The sequence below is a fragment of the Amblyraja radiata genome, chromosome 21 (assembly GCF_010909765.2).
Source record: "Amblyraja radiata isolate CabotCenter1 chromosome 21, sAmbRad1.1.pri, whole genome shotgun sequence".
Classification (NCBI taxonomy): domain Eukaryota; kingdom Metazoa; phylum Chordata; class Chondrichthyes; order Rajiformes; family Rajidae; genus Amblyraja; species Amblyraja radiata.
This window is the reverse complement of record NC_045976.1, coordinates 124355-139795: the sequence shown is the minus strand read 5'-3', so window position 1 is coordinate 139795 and position 15441 is coordinate 124355. Positions and strand designations below refer to the sequence as shown.

The window sequence follows — 15441 nt, the reverse complement described above, 5'->3', positions numbered from 1 at the left end:
CAGTCAGTGGGGTTCAGTAAACGAGGAAACCCACAGGAACTGCCCTCACCCATTAACCAGGCGAGTTCAAGAGCTGGACCTCTGCGGCAGTCTCATTCAAAATACATACTCACAATTATATTCAGTATATTATTTTCATATAATATAATTATATATAATTCCAGTCATATTCGCAAGTAATATATATACACATATATAATTATTATATATATATTATACCACATATTATTATAAATATATATGGTATAATAATAATCTAATAATAATAATATTGTTTATTGTCATTGCACATCAGTGCAACGAGATTTGGTTTGCAGCTTCCAACCGATGTCAAAAATAAATTAAAAAAATTACATCAAAACAATACAAGGTTTCGAAGGAATAATATATAGTTTAATTAGCAATGTTACAAAATTTTGAGATTTAAAAAATCAAGTCTGTAATTTATCCCATCAGATAAAGCATAAAAAGAAGTTTAATTTGACACCTAATTCACTTTCATATCTCAAGTATTTAAAAAGTTATGGCCATTTTCATACTCGGAAATTAGCATCTTGTTCCCTATTGATTTTCTATGGACATAACAAAAAAGCTGTGATCGTGTGCAGTCAAAAGCCCATAACCTTCTTAAAAATTAAGAGAACTGAATGAAATTTTCAGTTATCGTGGATTGAACCATTCTGAAACAAATATAAAATAATCTTACTTGGATGACCTGAAATTAAAGCATATAATTAGTTAGTTACCCAAGTGTAGCTAATTTCAAACTTCAATTACTAGATCTAAACATCTATCCATTTCTTAATAAATGATTAACATTTTTAAATAGCCTAAGTGTCCAAATAATATTCATAAGTAATTCACAATAAAACATGATTTTTAAATCTAATTTACATTAATTTATAGGCCAAATGGAAGGAATTTAGTGTTCAATTGCTGTAAATTAAAGTCCATTTTAAATCAGCTTTCTAGTGGGATCCTGTGAACGCGCTGGTTTAGAACGTTCACATTGCGGTAGATTTATGCCCTCAAATGCCCAGAAAAATACTGCGGGATATAATTGGCCCAAAATGAGCTACTCGCAATATTAAACTTTGTATAAAGGGATCTTAAGAAGCCCTTTTTAATGTAAAAATAAGCAGCATACCTTCTATTATTTGCTCTATGCGACCCTGACAGCTGCCGGTGGTCGCGGGTTTAGAGATTGATTTTTAAACTACTAGAACTATTATACGAGGCCTTTAAAATAGCTAACAATAGCTTTTGCGACGGGGTCTTCCAGCGATTTTTCGTTAATAATTAACTAGGCTGAACATCTTCGATTTGAACAGCCTAGAGAAAATCGCGTTTTAAACCCGCCCCCCTCTAAACGGCGCCAAAATCGCGCACACCCGCAGCAACAGATTTTCAGCGACGCTTCAGGTAGGCTTTGCAACATACCTAGTTTAATAGACAGCAGCATGGAATTAGGCTCCCCATGGGATAATATGAGCATTGAACACTAGATGCTGCTTACTTTTTAGATCTCATTTTCTAATTAGCTTAATTAATTAATGTGGAACTTTTGGCAATGACGAGTTATGACTTCCCTTCTCAATTATTATATTTTATCTAAATCTGTGCCAAATTTCAAGTAGATCCCAAAGATGGGCCACAAAAGTCAAATTCTAGACACATTTTCGATGCTCGGCCCGCAGCCTATAAGCCCTTTGGCCCACCGAGTCCACGTGGACCAGTGATCCACGCACATTAACACTATCCTACACACACTAGGGACAATTTAAGGGCCTGTCCCACACGAAAATGATGGAGGACTATTTGTTGTATGTGATGGCTAGTGGGGTGAAAGGTGAGGACTAGGGGGACTCTGTCCTTGTCTTACCAGGGTCTCTTCAATTGCTCCCAGGATGAGGTGTTCCACACCAGGGCATCGGAAATGTCCTCATTCTTCAGGGAATAGGGGTTCCCCTCCCCTACTATAGATGAGGCTATCACCAGAGTCTCTTCAATACCCCGTAACACTGCTCTCTCTCCCCATCCCCCCACTCGTAACAAGGGCAGAGTCCCCCTAGTCCTCACCTTTCACCCCATTAGCCGTCACATACAACAAATAGTCCTCCGTCATTGTCGCCACCTCCAAAGTGACCCCACCACTCGCCATATCGTTCCATCTCCCCCCCCCCACCCCTGTCTGCTTTCCACAAAGACCGTTCTCTCCGGAACTCGCTGGTCAATTCTTCCCTTCCCTCCCGCACCACCCCCTCCTCCCCGGGCACTTCAAACACATCAACAATTTTCACGGCAGATCAAGTTATCTGCATTAGTAAATATTTGGAGGGCCTGATATCAAACACCAAATAGATTCCAAACACTTCCAGGAATGAGTCAAGTGTACAACCTTTGCAGCCATTATCTGGGAAAAGCAGTAGACATTTAATTTTTTGGCAACAATTTTTTTTTTACATGGAACTGTGTCCAAGACCATAAAGATTATCAACATTTTGAAGTATGTTACTGTTCTAAATGAAAGAAAATAATGGTTAGAATCTTTCGGACAAGACAATGAGAAATAATATTGGCACATTCAAGCTTGCAGGTTGGCTGCCAAATGGTAACTTTAAAAAAGGAAAGGATTTCTTTGTTTCGTTTTATATTATTCTTCAATGTTTTTTTGCTACCTTAGATTTGTTCATATTTTCAGCCTGACTTAAGTGATAGTAGTAGTATTAGGCCATTCGGCCCATCAAGTCTACTCCGCCATTCAATCATGGCTGATCTATTTCTCACTCCTAACCCCATTCTCCTACCTTCTCTCCATAACCCTGACACCCATACTAATCAAGAAAGTGGTGGTTCAAGTCACAGAGAACATCTGAGTTAAACATGGTATTATTCATTATTTAATTAAACACACAGCATGCAAACAAACCCTTCGGCCGAGTCCATGCCAACCATCAATTATCCTTTGCTCGACGGCTGTATTTATGTAATAGTATTATTTGATCTGATTGGATGGCGTGCAAAACAAAGCTTTTCACTGCACCTCAATACACGTAGCAATAATAAACCTGAACCTAAACATTATTCCATATTATCTTACTCACGTATCCACTCCCATCACTCCAGAGGCAATTTTGTAGCGGCCAATTAACTGATAAACCCACAGATCTGTGTGATGTGGGAGGAAACCACGTGGTCACCGGGAGAAAGTGGAAATTCCACGTGGACAGTACCTAAGTATGTATGTGTGTGACAGCTGCTTTACCAGCTACGCCACTGTCACACTATGTTCTTAAAGCCAAGTTTCCATACTATGATGCTTTAAGTCAAGATGCTGTGCATTTAAAAGCTGAGATATTAATAAGGTTCATATATGTTTTCATCTTATGGCATCATCACACATTGAAGACCTACCTTGCAAGAGCCATATTTATTTTTTGACTCTTACGCAGCATAGAGAAAATGGCACAATAGCAGAATATTGATCCTACAAGTGAACTGCAACTTTAAACAATTATTACATCTGCTGAATTCTGATATAAAATCCTACCTCCATGGAGATTCGTCTGTGTAGGTGATTTCTCATTCGAACACGTGTGGGCGACTGCACCTCATCAGACGAAGTCCCAGAAGCTTGATCACTCTCACCATCTGAACCTATTTTCAGATTCTCATGCACTATATCTGAACACGAAGGCAGAAAGAAAAATTAACCAGACGTTCACAAAAATTGGAACAAAGATACAAAAATCAGGTTTGCATGCTAACAGAGAGGGCTATTGTAAAAATATAAAGAGAGGATTGCAAAATGTAGCAACATTCTGTCTCAGTACCTAATGGCATAAACCTCATGTAATTCCCGTATTTTTATTCATTTAAAAAAAATTAATGATTTGAAAGTTTCAAATAATATGATGTTCAACAACCAGCATTTTCAGTTTAAGGGATTTTATTTCCTGTTAACACTTCTTATTGGTCAAATCCATTTATATGCTTAAAATTACTTCAAATAAATATACTTAGTTATTATGTTTAATTTGTTTCACTTTGAATAAAACATTTTTCAAATACTTTGTCGTGTCTACTAATACTGCTGACTTCAAATTTGAACAATCTTCAAAATTGTTTTAGAATTTATGCAAAGCGGTCAATGTGATAAAAACTCATTACACTAATTAATTGGCAACATAAATATCTTACTAATGGTTTTATTTTTAATTGGGGAACAATTATAAGCAAAATGAAATTAAAATATCTGCTAACTATTCTACTTAATAAAAATAATTCAATGCTACTATGTAAAGGCTAGATTAAGGAAGACATTTATTCTTCACATTCCAAATCATATGTTGTTTTATTTCTTTCGTCTCTCTCCTACATTGTATCACTGTTACAACCAAGACCAGGTATTAAGAGCAAAACATGCAGAGAAGTTCATGTGTGGTAGCACACAATGCTACAATCAATGTTATTCATGGACTGATTTTCTGAGGTGTTTACTCCAACAGGGTTTATTTTTCAGGAAACTGTGGGCAAGAGGGCAGGGCAACATTTGGGAAACAGCAAACATAATTACAAGATTCATTGAATGAACAAAAAATAATATTGAAGAGTCAAAAACTTAAACTGAGTAAACTAGTGAGAAGAAAATGAGGAAAAGGCTCCTGGCCCCTCATACCTACTCTGACATTTTCATTATGATGATGCCCTATCTCACCTGTGACGTATATTCTTTAGAAAACATGATGTCAGGTTTTAAATTACTAATAGATTACCCTCACTCCCTATTTGCCCAAGAGCTTTCTAAACAGTTAATATTTGTTCTGAAAAAGGGTTAGATGTGGAAAAGTTCAAATCGTTGCAAAATCTTAAGGACCTTCTTAAATACTTCAGTCAAAACAAGCTTACTTCTAAATTCTTATTTTAAATTGATAAATAAATTGGAAATAAAATGAAAGTTAAAAGGAATGGCATTCAATTATTTTGCCCTGAAACAATAATTGACTGAAGAATATCAGGAAATAAAATTAGAAGGTTAAAAGGGAATCTACAAAATTCTTGAAGTTGAATCCCAAAGAAACTTTGTTGAGCCCCTCTCCAGTTTCAGAAGTTAAGAAGGAGAATTATGTGATCTCAGGGTGGTCTCCAATGCCTTTTACAGACTATAAAAACTGGAAGACAATGAAGTAAATGCAGGAGAGTTTGAGATTCTTGGGGAATTTGATGGACCCTTTCAATTACTTACTTTTTTTTATGACACAGGGGTTGCTAATTAGGTCATCGGGTCTTGCTATCTTCCAAAAGAGCAATTCCATCAAATGCACTCCCCGTCTCTTTATTTTTCAGTAGCCCTTTAACATATTCTCTTTCGTATACTCATCAACTCGACTGATTTTTTTTTGTTGGGTAATTTGGTAAATCCTCAAAGTGTGATTTACAGCGGTTACCTAATCTGGTATAGATGTGAAAATGTCAAGAGCATGCATTTGCAAACCTAAAATTGATTACTGAAGAAGCCAAAGGAAATCTTCATGTAGTGGCAAAAGATATCAGTAAAGTGTTAAGAGCATCTTGCCCATGCGGGCATAACAATATAAAAATGATAAGAGAGGAAAGGTGTGTGTATGACAGTAATAGGAAGAGAAATGCTTTAAAAAAACTGGTAAGTTTAAGAGATGGGTTCCAAGAAATGTGGAATGCTTGTTTACACATTTATAAAGGCCAAACTGCGGGTGCAATGGGAAATAGGAGAGAAACTGGAATGTCAGCCTCCAAAACAAAAGGGTTTGGTTACTGGAATTATGAAAGCCTTATTGAAATTGGACAGAGCCTTTGTAAGATTGAACATCGAGTATTGTGCAGTATAGAAAGGATGCACATGGAGGGGGTGCAGTGAGGATTCCGTAGACTGATTCCATGTTTGCCACATGTGGAGGGACTGACTCGACTCGGACTGTATTCTTCACAGCTTAAAAGAATGACAGTGATTTGGAAACAGCTAAATGCAGATGTTTCCTTGATAGAGGACATAAGGGCCAAGAGGCACAGTTTGAGAATTAAGGGATGGGCCACTACGGAAGGAGATAAGGAAACAATTCTTCATGCAGAGGAAGGACCATCTTTGGAATTTTGTAACTTGAAGGACTGCGGAGGTCATTACGTTCATTCAAAATGTGGATTAATATGAAGGGAATGGAGGGATACGGTGATGGTGCTTGAAAATGAGTCTTGAGTGGTCTGCTATGATCTTGGTGAATGGTTGATCAGGTGCAAAGCACCACATGGCCTACTCTTGCTTCTTATGAACTAAGGCTGGTAAATGGTTAAGTGTAGGTTGCTAAAAGTAGCAAATTAGAAATAGCAGAGACTTTCAATTCCCATCAGCTAAAGCTGAAGTGGAAAACTGAAAGGCTGCTAAAGATAAACCACTATTTAAGTTCAAATATTAGATTCATTAGTCACCTCAAAACCCACAAAAAGTGGACTAGAAGTCATCGTCCATCTCAAGATACTCACTAAAAAGACTTAAAAAAATATGCACAAACCAATCAACCCAATAACAGTAGTGCAAAGTTCAGCATAATTGGGTAGAAATAAATATTTATTGGAAAATCAGCTCGTTTGAATAAATTCAATGAAAGTGAATATGTGCTTAAGTGCCATGATTCAAGCACCATTGGATGATTCAACATATAATGTTGGTCAAAGTAATGAAGCTACTTTTGAGGAATATTAATTGATCTGAAACATTAACTGCCTAACCGAGTGAGTATTTTCAGCATGTTCTGTTCTGGTGAGGTTGATGTTATTTATATGGACATTGAGCTGGCATTCAAAATGCCAAGCAGAAATGTAGTTAATAAAATGAAGTCCATTATTTTTAAATTGCAGGATAAACATTGTACCTTTTTAAGGATCAATCATTTTATTTTTAATATAGCTGTTTAAAAATAATTTGTTTTATTTAAGTCATATAATTTACAATGTAATTGATAAAGCCTAAAATCTATCATTTGTGCACTTTAGCACAAATGTTAGCATGTGTAAATCAAAATTCACAAACAAATTACCCTTGAAATTACTTTTGGACTTCAATAGCTCAATTATCTGTAAAGCAGATGATTACGTTATCAATTTGTTAATTTCAATCAACTCAGTTCAAATGCTATCACTTTTGTAATTTAGAAGGCGGAATGACCAAAGGAATCAGCATTTAAGAATTTACAATTAAAATTAGGCTGGTGTGATATCAGTTGAATTCTTTGAAAATGTGATCAGTATAACCACCAAATGTTCAGGTAAAATTAGCAAGCTTTTCAAATGTAAACACGGCTACATTTAAAATTAGTGTACTACATTTTAAGACTAAAGGGAATTTATATTGCTTATAATCTATGTTTCTTCAAGAACAACTTTAAGGCAGGCTTGTAAGATATTAATCATGTTCAAACTGAGTATTTTTTCAAAAAGCTGCACATAAAAATATTTCTCACTTGATGATGCCTGCTTCAGAATATGGCGTCAAATATTACCAATGATTAAGAATTTTTGAATATTTACAAATCATTTATTTTTACAGTCAACTACATTCAAAATAGTTTTGTGTTCTTGCCAAATTATGCAAGTCTGTTTCATTTCCAATTAATATTTCCAAGTCTGCTCCATGTCCAATTATATACAGGTTGTCTAAGTAGCACTCTTGGCAAGGAGTAAACTTAAAGCTACAATATACACATTTGCTTACATCTTTTATATTAACGGGTATGCATTAATTTTACCAGCACTTACCTGGAAGACCAGAGTTCAGATTTTGCAAACAAACAAAAAACATGCAGAAAACAACAAAGGGAATGCGTTTTGACAATGTTACAGCAAGTATATGCACAAAACAATGGTTATGATAGCAATCTACCACATGCACAAGCTAAGTTAATATTGTGCAAAACAATTAGGTGTAACAGAACTATACAGACACACAATCTCTTGGTAATCACCTAATCTACCACCACCATTCCTGGGCATGGAAATGAAAGAGCCAAGGCTCCCACCAATCACGCTATGGGGTCTCCGTAGAGGAGGCTTTTTGAAAGAGCCTGCATACTGGTGGAGAAAGGAGTGCATACTGTGCGATGTTGCAGGCCTGCCATTCTTCACAATTGGCTCTGTGATTTTTTGAAAGCCAACAGGTTTGTCCCAACGAGGCATTCCATAAAGCAGAAACAAAATCAGAAGGAGAGGTGAAAGGGTGTTGATTGAAACAAAAGAAAACAAAAACAATATAAACATACTGTTTGGTGTCTGACAGGAAATGCATCGAGCTTCTGTATCAAGTTAGCATTTTCAATATTTTTTTAAGAAAATCCACTTCACGTTAACATATATTGTATCTGACATACCTCCAAACTTTACCTCTGTTGTTGACTTCTATAAGAGCTACTTAAATATAATCATTAAAAAATAGTTAATTTTATAAATCAGCTGACTTTACCGTCAAAATTGCAAGTCCAATGCAGTCTTGGTCATCAAAAAAACACAAAACGTTTTTATGGAGAGCTCACTTTTGTTCAACAGACATTTTGATACAAAAGGTTGACAAAATGTATTTCTGAAGAAAATCCTTTTGCCATTATATGGTTGCTGGTAGTTATTTAAAAACAAAGTTCTAATTAACAAGAACGTTTCCTTTTCAAGTTTATCATGAAAAATTTGTAATACACAATACTAATGAGTTACATCTTGGAATCTTGGAAACTTTATTGTCAGCATTGCATTGCAGCATTTAAATGACAACTACATTTAGGATTTAAAAATGTCTATTTTTATTTATTCTATTATACTTAGTATGTTCTTTGAAGTAAATACGATGAACTGATAAACTGATTTTAGAGTCAGAAAATGCCAAGCAAAGTCAAGCAAGGTTGCCCACCATCCTGTTTTTATTGGTATGTTGCTGAGGCTTGGCGTGCATAGGCATTGGCATTGGCTGCAACCGTCCCTCCATTGATGAACTGTACACTGCAAGGGCCAGGAAGCGAGCGGGCAAGATCATCTCTGACCCCTCTCACCCTGGCCACAAACTATTTGAATCACTTCCCTCTGGAAGGCGACTGATTGTCAAAGCTGCCACAGCCAGACATAAAAACAGTTTTTATCCACGAGTAGTTGCTCTTTACTCAACAGCCAAAAATCTGTAGCCTCCCTTTGATCTGGTATTTTGTTGGTTCACATGCTTGATCAATGATGTTTTATCATTAATGTTTTATTATTATTAATGTTTAGTGTTTTCTGAATCATTCGTAATTGTCACTGTATGTCATGTTGTTACTTGTGGGCGGAGCACCAAGGCAAACTCCTTGTATGTGAATACTTGGCCACTAAACTTACTTCCTTACTTACTTACATAGCCAACAAAAAATATAAATTTGGAGCAGGCAGGAACTAGGTTATCAAGTGCAAGGTGATCTTGGCATTACTGTGCAAGGTCCACCTGCGACCTATACCAAACTTCATCACTGTGGTAGTCACCTAAGCCACCTTCAATTTCGGCTGGGGACTCCAGATGGAGCACCTTCAAAAGGTCACAATGCATATTTCTCCTAAGAACCAGCAGGGAACAGTGCATCCTGGTGGCCACCTTTGTGAAACAAAGTGCACCGTGTCATTGCTGAGATTCTATCTGCTGCTCGTGGTGCAAGAGATGGGCCTGAACTAACTGTCACGGGATGTTCCGTTTGACTGTCAGTTGGACTTTGCCACATTATCTGTCCTATGTGGAAAGGTTCCATCAGGAAAACCCATCTGACTATATCCATCAGACAGCGGTCAGCATGGAACGTGCAGCAGGCCTATGCGAGAAGAACACAAAGGATCCCTGAGCAGACCATCAAATTAATTTGACAGAATGCCTCATCGCCGGAACTCACCAACAAGCACCACAATCTCACTTGGCTGGCAATGACAGGGTCCCTCCCTCTCAGGTACTTTCTTCATGGTCAGAGTCTCACTCCCAAGACTACAATCATTCACCTCTCGGATCATGCGTTTGCAGAGGTCTGGGAATGGGTGTGAAGACCCTTGTCGAGATTCACTCTAAACAACTGCATAACAGAGGACTTTCTCGTCTATAGTCTGCTCCCAGGATGCATAGCAGGGCAAATGGAGTGCTATGGAGTGCTACTACAAGATCTCCAACTCGGTGGAAGACACATCTGGATCTTCCCGAAACCTGCTTATTTTCTAGTACAATAAGATGTCCATAGGGAATGCTGCCATTTGGCACAATCCAGGTTGAAGCGTATATGTACTAAAGGAATATCAAACCTGGTGCGGCATACACTTTATGGAGAAGTGCTGCAATCTGGTCCTGCTGCTACTAGACACCGAAACTAAGTCCTTGAGAAATGTACTCTCCAAAGCTGCCACGAGTGACATTGGTGCTTTGAATATATTATTTTGATGACATTACAAATATATAGATGTGACATCATCATAAATGTATATGGACTGGATGACTCTTTGAATGTAAAGAAAGCAATGTACTGTTTTATATATCTTGCATAATTTTTATGAATAAAGTTTATTTTTGAAAGTAAAAAACATTGTTCCATCTCCTATCTTAATAATGATGAAATGGAGCAGATTAGAGCAGCTTAATAATGACGAGTTCTGGTACCTTTATGATAAATTATTCTACAATTTAATCCAAATGTATTTAATACTCAAGCTCCCAGAACAATAAATTAAATAAACTTGATTTCTTTAGGAACTTAGTTCCTTTTGCAGGTTTGAAATTGACAAAGTTCAGTGCAATTCTTTGCACGTCTCTGAACTTTCACATTTTCTCCACGCAGACTTTCAGTTGTAATAAACAATTAAAACCCTTGTCTAAGACAATGCAGGGAAATTACAGAGAATATGGTATGATTGGAATTTCACTATGCCTTTGAACATGTTACAATACATGCACCATTGAACGATTTCAAATATCGCAATATAACTGGGATAATAATAATATTAAAAGAAGAAAGAATGATGCATTTAGAAAATTGTGATCGGATAATATTCCAAAGCAGTGTTTCTGGTCCAAGGAGAAAGGCTGGATTTGGCTCCAGAGAATTGGATCAGGTTTTAATTAGAAATCTCCCCGTTGGATTGCAACCTTGTCGTGGTCAGCGAGCTTGTGTGTGTCTCAGTGACCCCTAGAGTTATGCCAGCGGGAGATTCATCTCCTGTTAGGGTCTCACATGCTGGACAGGTCGACGGGTAGAGGCGATACGAAGAATGATCCAATGGTCCTCCAGGTTGGAGGTTGAGCACAGGGCTAACCACCCTGTCTCGTAAAACAAATATGTTACGGAAACAGCAACTGAAGGAATCAACACTACTGGGCGTGGTGGACTTGCAGGGCTATCGACAGATGCTAGGATGAATGTCAATGGTGAAAGCCGAAAGGAAGCCACTGGCAGGAAGGTGGAAGTTCTAAATGCCAACATGAGAAGGCACTGGAACTGGATTGGCCATATACTGAGAAGAGAACCAGACAACATCCCAAGAATAGCCCTGCACTGGACACCAGAAGGGAAAAGGAAAAGAGGGAGACCCAAAACCACCTGGCATCGAACTGTAGAGGAGGAAATGAAAACAGTGGACCTGACCTGGGGTAGTGTCCAGAAGCTAGCCCAGAACAGACAGGAGTGGAGGACCTTAGTTGCTGCCCTACACGCCAGGAGGCATAATAGGCAGTAAATATGTAAGTAAGTTAGTTAGAAAATATTAAGAGACAATGTTCGTATCATAAGATGTAGATTGAATAGAGAGGAGCGGGAGAGATCTTGTCAAAATAATTAATTGGACGAAAATCAATTCCAGTGGGTTGAGAAAATAGGACTAAGAATTATCAGTCAAAACAGCAACAGATCGATCATAGCGATCTGTAAGGAGGAGATTACTCAGTACAATCGCAATATACTACCACAGGGACTAAGGAATTATATGCAGATCCAAAGGTCAATGATTGATGAGATTAAAAAGAAAGCTATATAAGGCTCAATATATGTATTGGATTTTAATAGTACTGAGAAATAGTCATAAACAAATCAAATGGAAAGTGAGAAGGTAAAAGACACTGGTTATCTAGCATGCCTGTGCCCCTCATTATACATAGCTCTATAATGTCACCTCTTAGCCTCCTGAAAAGCCTTCGATAAAGTGCCACATTACAAGCCTATTAACAAAGTAAAAGACATAATAGTTGTATTCTCCAGGAATTTCCAGGCAGCCATTGTTTTTTTATTTTCTTAAAGACTTAGACCTGTGGCGCAAGTCACAATTTCTAAATTTACAATCGAGACAAATTGTGGCAGCATTATAAATTGTACAATGATAGATCACAGTGGCACAGCAGTAGAGCTGCTGCCTTAAGTACTAGAGGCCCGGGTTCGATCCTGACTAAAGGTGCTGTCTGCATGGAGTTTGTATGTTCTCCCTGTGACATCGTGGGTTTTCTCTGGGCGCTCCGGTTTACTCCCACACTCCAAATCCGTGCAGGTATGTAGGTTAATTGGCTTTGGTTAAAGAATTGTAAATTGTCCCTAGTGTATAGGATACTGCTAGTGTACGAGGTGATCGCTGGTCAGCGTGGAGCCGGTGGACTGAAGGGCCCGTTTCCATACTGTATCCCTAAAGTAAAGTCTAAAGACAGACAGAAGCAGGCACGGAGCAAGGAAAGGCTGTTGGATTAAATTGCATTTACTTCAATGCAAGAGGCCTGACAGATAAGGCAGATGGATCAGGGATGAATAGGTACATGCAACAGGGATATTTTTGCCATTAAAGAAAACTGGCTAATTAACAGGAATAGCAGCTTAATGTTTCTAGTACAAGTACCACAGGCAAGATAGAGGTAGGGTTTAAAGGGGAGAGGAGGGAGAGTTGCTTTAATGATTTAGGAGAAAATCACAGCATAGTCCAAGATGACATTACACTGGGATCATCCAGTGACGTTATATGGGTGGTGCTGGGAAGGTAGACACAAAATTGCTGGAGTAACTCAGCGGGACAGGCAGCATCACTGGAGAGAAGGAATGGGTGATGTTTCGGGTCGGGACCCTTCTTCAGACTGATGTCAGGGGAGGGGGCGAAACAAAGATAGAATGTAGTCGGAGACAGTAAGATTAGTGGGATGAACTGTGAAGGGGAAGGGTATAGAGAGGGAAAGCAAGGGCTATCTGAAGTTAGAGAAGTCAATGTTCATACCGCTGGGGTGTAAACTACCAAGCGAAATATGAGGTGTTGTTCCTCCAATTTGTGATGGGCCTCACTCTGACCATGGAAGATGCTCAGGACCAAAAGATCAAATTGAAAATGGGAGGGGGAGTTGAAGTACTGAGCCACCGGGCGATCAAGAAGGTTAAGACGGACTAAGCGGGGGTGTTCAGTGAAACGATTGCTGAGCCTGCACTTGGTCTCGCTTGGTTCTGCTGGGAAGGGATGATCACCTTGCAAGTGCCTAGAAGTCATGAGGCCTCCAGTCCTCTCCATAAGGTTTGGGACAAAGACCCATCATTTATTTATTTGCCTCTGTACTCCACAATTTGAGATTTGTAATAGAAAAAAATCACATGTAGTTGAAGTACACATTGTCAGATTTTAATAAAGGACATTTTTATACATTTTGGTTTCACCATGTAGAAATATCAGAAGTGTTTATACATAGTCCCCCCATTTCAGGCACCATAATGTTTGGGACACAGCAATGCAGCACACAGTAAATGAAAGTAGTCATGTTTAGTATTTTGTTGCATATCATTTGCATGCAATGACTGCTTGAAATCTGCGATTCATGGACATCACCAGTTGCTGGGTGTCTTCTCTGGTGATGCTCTGCCAGGCCTGTATTGCAGTCATCTTTAGCTTATGCTTGTTTAGGAAAACAGTACCCTACATGGGACTGTAGGCCTCATGACTTCGAGGCACCAGCAAGGTGATCATCCCTTCCCAGCTAGTCCCCTTCAATTATCCCTTCAGCAAATAAAAGACGTGCTCAATTGGGTTTAAATCGGGTGATTGATTTGGCCACTCAAGAATTGACCATTTTTTAGCTTTGAAAAACTCCTTTTTTGTTTTAGCAGTGTTTGGGATCATTGTCTTGCTGTAGAATGAACTGCTGGCCAATGAATTTTGAGGCATTTGTTTGAACTTGAGCAGATAGGATGTGTCTATACACTTCAGAATTCATTATGCTACTATCATCAGCAGTTGTATCATCAATGAAGATAAGTGAGCCAGTACCTTCAGCAGCCATACATGCCCAGGCCATAACAGCCCCATCAATGTGTTTCACACATGAGGGGGTATGCTTTGGATCTTGGGCAGTTCCTTCTCTCCTCCATACTTTGCTCTTGCCATCATAGTCTCATCTGTTCACAAGACCTTTCACCAGAACTATGGTGCTCTTTTTAGTACTTCTTGGTAAACTGTAACTTGGCCATTCTAATTTTTTGGCTAAACAGTGGATTGCTTCTTGCAGTGTATCCTCTGTATTTCTGTTCATGAAGTATTCTGCGGACAGTGGCCATTGACAAATCCACACCTGAAGAGTGTTTCTGATCTTTCGGACAAGATTTTGGGGATTTTTCTTTATTATAGAGAGAATTCTTCTGTCATTAGCTGTGGAGGTCTTCCTTGGCCTGTCAGTTCCTTTGCTATTAGTAAGCTCACCAGTGCTCTCTTTTTTCTTAATGATGTTCTAAAAAGTTGATTATGGTAAGCCAAAGGTTTGGCTGATGTCTCTAACATTTTTATTCTTGTTTCTCAGACTCATAATGGCTTATTTTACTTTCATTGGCACAACTGTGGTCCTCATGTTGATAAACAGCAATAAAGGTTTTCAAAAGTGATGGAAAGACTAGGTATCTGATACCTGCATTAAGGAGGCATTTAAACACACCTGAGCAATTACAAACACCTGTGAGGCCATGTGTCCCAAACATTATGGCGCCTGAAATTGGAAGACTATGTTTCAACACAGCTGTAATTTCTACATGGTGAAAACACCCTTTAATAAAATCTGACAATGTGCACTTTAACCACGTGATTTTGTCTATAACAAATCTCAAATTGTGGAGTACAGAAACAAATAAATAAATAATAGGCATTTGTCTCAAATATTATGGAGGGCACTGCGTATGACTTTTAGGCCTCAAATAGTCAATGGGAATTAAGAGGAACAAATATGCCAGGAGACTGCAGACAGCTGCAAGACTAATGAGATTGTCACAATAGGGAATTTTAACTTTCCCAATATAAACTGGACTGCCATAGTGTTAGGGGCATAAATGGGGTGGGATTTGTCAAGTGTATTCAGGAATATTTCCTCAGACAATATGTAGAGGACCCCAAACAAGGGAGAGGGCAAAAATTGACCTACTCTTAGGATATAGG

At 38.3% G+C, this 15441-nt stretch overlaps 1 protein-coding gene across 2 annotated transcripts in view; it reads right to left on the bottom strand.

Moving 5' to 3' along the window:
• Positions 1–15441, bottom strand: part of cdk17 (cyclin dependent kinase 17) — a 168186-nt gene that overhangs the window by 66591 nt on the left and 86154 nt on the right. Inside the window, exons 4-5 of one of the 2 annotated variants that reach the window (XM_033039359.1) lie at positions 7995–8162; positions 3551–3684 (exon numbers count right to left, since the gene is read on the bottom strand). In XM_033039359.1, coding sequence (XP_032895250.1) covers positions 3551–3684; positions 7995–8162 — 302 coding nt within the window. The remainder of the gene's footprint in view (positions 1–3550; positions 3685–7994; positions 8163–15441) is intronic. The other variant, XM_033039360.1, reaches the window with a different exon arrangement.